Genomic DNA, 6,009 nt, shown 5'->3' on the forward strand with positions numbered 1-6,009 from the left:
TGTTGAACATAAAGTTCCACATTGACCATTTGGTTCCAATTCATAATGGATAATCCCTTCCCAGTCCCACCATGTGCACGACATCATTTCACGCGGATGAAGATCTTGTTTCACATCTGGTGTCACTTGTTTACCGGGGCTAAGCCATTCCTTATGCTGCTTCATATTGATGTACAGGCACGATTTTTTGTTGCCAGTAACAATTCGGTAAAGAAATGGTTGCTTGTGTCCATGAGTTGAGTGGTGATGAGCAAGCAAACCAGCAGAGATTGTGGCTCGTTGATTTTTGTTGTTGTCTCTTAAAGCATGCGGAACCCATGCTCCATACTTCTGAACCTTTCCCATCGAGTGAAGATGCTTCTCTATAGCAGTGTGCGAGCATTCCATTTTCTCTGCCAGTTCCCTTGTTGTTTGAATAGAATTTTCGTGCAAAAGTTGGTTTAATCACACTTCATCGAACTCAACTGGACTGCCAGAGCAAGGTGCATCTTTGAGGTCAAAATTTCCATTTTTGAACTTGGCATACCAATCACAAGTGGTTCTTTCATCTATGGCACTGTCTCCATACACAGCACAACTGTCGCGAGCAGCTTTTGCAGACTTAGAACCTTGATTAAAAGCAAAAAGAAGGAGGTGTCAAAAATGCTCATTTTTCTTAACTTGACATTCCATTTTAATGATCTGAAAATAAACAAAAATTAACTAAAATTAACTAGAAAAAACAAAATAGATTCCAAAATGATTCAAAAATAGAATTCTTGAAAAGAATAGATTCCAAAATTTAAAAACGCAATAAATTAAAAAGTTTTTTTAAATGGCAGGAACTTAGTTGCCAATCCAATATGTAAATGGATATGTGAGCATGTATTTCACAGGGAATATATGTGCTTGTGTGTTATACATGACTGAATTTTACATGATACATAAGTGCGTGTATGTGTATCTAAATGTACTTTACTGAAAGTATATATGTATGACTGTGTATATGAGTATATGTGTTTTATCAAGAAAAAAAAAATTGGTCTAATAACGGTACCTGGCATTAGCTCTATGACAATTATACTAAAGTTGTGAAACCACTTAATTTTGTGAGTTGATTTTATAAATGTAGCCAGAAATAAAGTTGCCATCTCTTTGCAGGGAAATAACAGCTTTTGAAGAATTAGTTTTACTAAAAGAATATGAAAAGTATGAAAACATCATCGCAGAAAAAGTCGAAGAGAGATTCAAAGAAAAACTTGATATGGAAAGAAAGGTAAGAACGTGTCTCCCTCCTCTTCTTTTTCTTCTTCCACCCCTTCTCCTCCCTTCTCCTCCTCCTCCTCCTTCTTCCTCCCCTCTCCTCCTCCTCCTCCGTCTTCCTCCCCTTCCTCTTCCTTCCCATCTCCTGCCTCCTCCTCCTCCTCCTCCTTCTTCCCTTTCCCTCTCTCTTCCCCCGCCCCATTTTTCATCTTCTATTTCATTGTTGTTTACATTAGGTGTACCTGGATAAGAAATGTCATAATATATCAGTGCTGACTATAATTTTTCAAGAAAATCAGCAGAGGTGCACATAGTTCTGAGTTCAGTCCTACTGTGTGGCACCTTGGGCAAGTGTGTTCTACCATAACCTCAGGCTGACAAAGCCTTGTGAGTAGATTTGGTAGAGAGAAACTGAAAGAAGACTGTTGTGTGTGTGTTTGTATAAATGTGTGTGTGTGTGTATAAATGTGTGTATGTATGTATGTATGTATATAAATATATAGATCTTGGGTGCATCTTGGTGATTTTATATAGATTTTTCGATATGCAAGCTACACCCACTGAAAATTATTCATCGACACAGGTACTTTCTGTACTCCAAATCTGAGTAAAATCATTAAATTGGTTGGTTGGCAGAAACCTAAAAATGCACTTGTAGCTTACTCTAAAATGTCTCAAACAGATTCAGTAAATGGCAAAAAAGACTTGAGAATGTCAGAGAAACAGGTCTGGCTCAGCAGGTGTCCCAGTATATCACAGGCTGGACCTGGTCATCCTGTTACTATGGTCAAACAATCTTCAAGAAAAAGTAAAAATAAACATCCTTTGAATTTTGGTTGTTGGAATGTGCGCACACTTCTTGATTGCTCGCATGCAATAAGTGCAGTACACCAGAAAAGCGTACTGCACTTATGGCATGTGAGCTCAAGAAATATTCCCTTGATATAGTTGTGCTCTCTGAAACTCGTCTCTCTGGTGAGGGTCAAGTAAATGAACCTACTTATGGATATACTATCTTTTGGAGAGGCCTACCTAAGGGTCAGCATAAAGTATCTGATGTTGGGTTTGCTCTCAAGAATACATTAGTATCCTCCATTACAGAGCTTCTAAGTGATATATCTGACCGGATCATGTCATGCTGTATTAAACTGTACTTATGCACCAACAATCTGTAAGACAGTTTTATGATATGATTATTGAGGAAAGTACCAATTTCTGACAAGCTGGTTATATTGGGAGATTTCAATGCAAGAGTTGGAAAGAACTATGTTTTATGGCCTGTTTTAGGTCAACATGGGATTGGAAAATACAATAAAAATGGAGTAGTTCTTTTGACGTTTTGTACTGAGAATAATTTGGTTGTCACCAACACTCTGTTTAAGCAGAAAAATAAATATAAAACCACCTGGATGCACCCTGGATCTAAGCACTGGCATCTCATAGATTATATTCTGATCAAGAAATGTGATATGAAAGACGTTTCTTTCCTTCAAGTCATGAGAGAGGCAGAGAGCTAGACTTACTATCATCTAGTGTGTGGAAAAATAGATTTTTCTATTATGCTTAAAAATCAACAGTCTGGTCCTAAGGTACCCTTGCAAAGATTCCACAATGCTACAGAAAGTATCAATCTTGACCCAAACAATCTATGGGAAGATTTCAAAACAAAAGTAATTCAGGCTGCAAGTTCGTCAGTGGGATTTAAACCTCATAAATCCAGTGACTGGTTCTCAGATAGAACAGCAGAAATCCATGATCTACTTTTAGAAAACCAAAACTTAGGCAGTACATTTCTCTCTCACTCCTTGAACCCCAACTCAAACGAAACTTTCCCGTTTTTTTTTTTTTTGTATGTATTCTTTTAGGTTCAAGAATGTCAGGCCAAAATTGATAACAAAATAAAAGATATTGACAAACTTCTGGAACGTGAACGAGCCCTTCATGGAACACTTGTATCAACAATTGGAGAAAATAAGTTTGCTGATTACCTCATTAAAGTGTTCAAGAAGAAGATTAAGAGATCAAAGAAAAAAGAAACAGAAGGTACTAATCCATTTTCATATCTTTATTTTTATATTTTTCTTTTTTGCTTTCTTTATTTTCTTGTTAGTCTGAAGAGAATGTCAGTGCCTAAACTAATTTTGCCTCTTCTTTTGGATAATATGTAACTCTGTTTAGGTTACATTTTTTTTTTGTCCTTATTTTCTAGCTATGAGATAATGCATTATTGATTCAAAACAGTGTGAATAAATAATAAGTATTACATTTGACAGAATAATCTGAATGCTAGAGAGTTGAGCATCAAATGATTATGAGGGTCCTCCCGAGTAAAATAGGAATCAAAGGGGTCCATAAACAAAACAAAAAAATGGCTGAGAACAACTGATCTAAATTAAGAAAATATTAAATTAAAAAAAAAAAAGACAATGCAGGAAAAAATGACAGACTGTATCAGAGGCAGGTGCAACAAACCCTCAAGATGAAGACATGGCTCTTGCTCTTGCTCTTTCTACAGTTTCAAATGCTAAAGTTCTAAGGATAGCAGGAGTAGAAGCAATGAGATTACGTAAGTGCCACTAGTCCTTGAGTTTGACAATGAAGTAGGAAATTAAGAAGCTGTAAGGATATCTTCCACTTGCAAAGGTTAGACATTGTTGCAATGGAGAGAAGATGGTAACTGGAAAAAGACAAGAAGGCATCAGAAACTGATAAAAAAAATGTTGGCTCAAAAATATATAATTGAAGGAAGTAGACTAAAGGACCAGGAAAGGCTCTCCAAATAAGCCACTCAGCTGACTGGAGTGCTTGAACTTTGGTGATGGAGTTGAAATAGCTATATTGATTGAAATCAATTTGGGAAGAATATCGGAAGCCTCATCTCAAATCTTATCATACTATCTTAAAAAAAAGGATATATTAAATAATGTGATCCTGGTCTCTCTGCAGAGAGAAAAAAGACAGGATGGTCATGGCTGCTGATGTGCCTTTGATTATAGGTTTACTTATATAGGATGCACCTGGTGCTAAACACCAAGAAAAGGAACACTTCATTGGTTACGACGATGAGGATCCCAGCTGATACGATCAACAGAACAGCTTGCTTGTGAAATTAATGTGCAAGTGGCTGAGCACTCCATAGACACATGTACCCTTAACATAGTTCTCAGGGAGATTCAGCATGACATAGTGTGACAAGGCTGGCCCTTTGAAATACAGCTGAGTGGACTGGAGCAATGTGAAATAAAGTGTCTTGCTCAAGGACACAGTGCATCACTAGGAGTTGAACTCACAACCTTACAATCATGAGCCAAATGCCCTAACCATGAAGCCACATGCCTTCACTGCTAAACAACAATAATGAAACATAAATATATATTCCACATCCTCTCTCTCTTTGTCTCTCTCTCTCTCTCTCACTCTCTCCCCCTTCTCTCTTTGTGGAAAGTATGTGGTCTAGTGGCTAGGATGTTGCATTATGATTATTTGGTCATGTGTTCATTTCTTGAACCAGACGGTGTGTTTTATACTTGAGCAAAGCTCTTCATTTTACATTGTTCCAATCCTACCTTCTGAAGAAAACATTGACAACAGCTGGAAATTAACTTTGCAATGAAGAGGGTGGTGATGCAATTCAGGTGGGGTGGAATTGTATACATTCAGTCATCTGAACACCTCTGAGATCTGGATAAACTGCAGCTTCCTGATCCTCATAAGCCTCATGAGGCAGCCATAACTCATTTCCCCCTCTCTTTCACTTAGTATATATGTGTTTCTATTCATGTATGTATAAGGATATAGTTCTATCAATGTATATCATCATCATCATCATCATCATCATCATCATCATCTCATTTAGCTTCCTTTTTCCATGCTGGTAAGGGCTGGATAGCTTGACAGGAACTGGCAAAGGCCAGGTGATGCACCAGGTTCCAGAGTCTATTTTGGCTTGCTTTCTTCAGTCGAATGCCCTTCCTAATGCCAATCACTTTACAGATAGTACTGGGTACTTTTATGTGGTACCATCACCAGTGCTTTTTACATGGCACCAGTACCAGGACATTTTACATGGCACCAGCACCAATACTTTTAATATCACACCATCACCAATGCTTTTTACATGACACCAGGTCTGATACTTTATATGTGGCACCAGCACCAGTGCTTTTTATGTTGCACCAGTGTTTTTTACATGGCACCAGCACCAATGCTTTTTATGAGACACTAGCACCAGTGCCTTTTATGTGACATCTTGGTTTTAGGATTTCATATATTCCAGGCTATGTCTATATTATAAAGAGTCTGTCTCAATTATTTTCTCCACAGGTACTGATGAAGACAGCGATGGAAGCAGCTCTGAAGACAGTGACATCACTGACACAGATGAAGGCTCTGAATCAGAGTCAGCTGCTTTTGACCTTGATGTCTGTCCTTCAGGATGTGACCAGGTGAATATATTCTTTCAATATCGCATCTTTACTTAAAAAGAAAAATAGAAAAAAAATTGCGAAAACAAAAACAGACAACTGAGATAATGTATAACTTCATGGAGTAAATATATACTACTTACATGGAATAGATGAAAAAAGAAATTGGATGGCTAAAAGGACTAGATAGGCAATAAGTTAGATAGCTTGATAAACAGACAGATGGATATTGGTATACACACACACACAGATAAACAGATGAAGGAACAGACAACTACTGAGAGAAACAATATTTTCAGAGCATCCACCACCATTACTCATTTGGTCACCTAAATAGCAGAAA

At 37.5% G+C, this 6,009-nt stretch overlaps 1 protein-coding gene across 1 annotated transcript in view; it reads left to right on the forward strand.

The window, feature by feature from the left end:
* Positions 1-6,009, forward strand: part of LOC106873590 (cilia- and flagella-associated protein 44) — a gene marked incomplete at its 3' end in the record, with an annotated part of 187,418 nt that overhangs the window by 128,669 nt on the left and 52,740 nt on the right. Inside the window, exons 27-29 of the mRNA XM_014921024.2 lie at positions 1,141-1,255; positions 3,108-3,285; positions 5,566-5,687. Coding sequence (XP_014776510.1) covers positions 1,141-1,255; positions 3,108-3,285; positions 5,566-5,687 — 415 coding nt within the window. The remainder of the gene's footprint in view (positions 1-1,140; positions 1,256-3,107; positions 3,286-5,565; positions 5,688-6,009) is intronic.

The sequence above is a fragment of the Octopus bimaculoides genome, chromosome 5, assembly GCF_001194135.2.
Source record: "Octopus bimaculoides isolate UCB-OBI-ISO-001 chromosome 5, ASM119413v2, whole genome shotgun sequence".
NCBI lineage: Eukaryota > Metazoa > Mollusca > Cephalopoda > Octopoda > Octopodidae > Octopus > Octopus bimaculoides.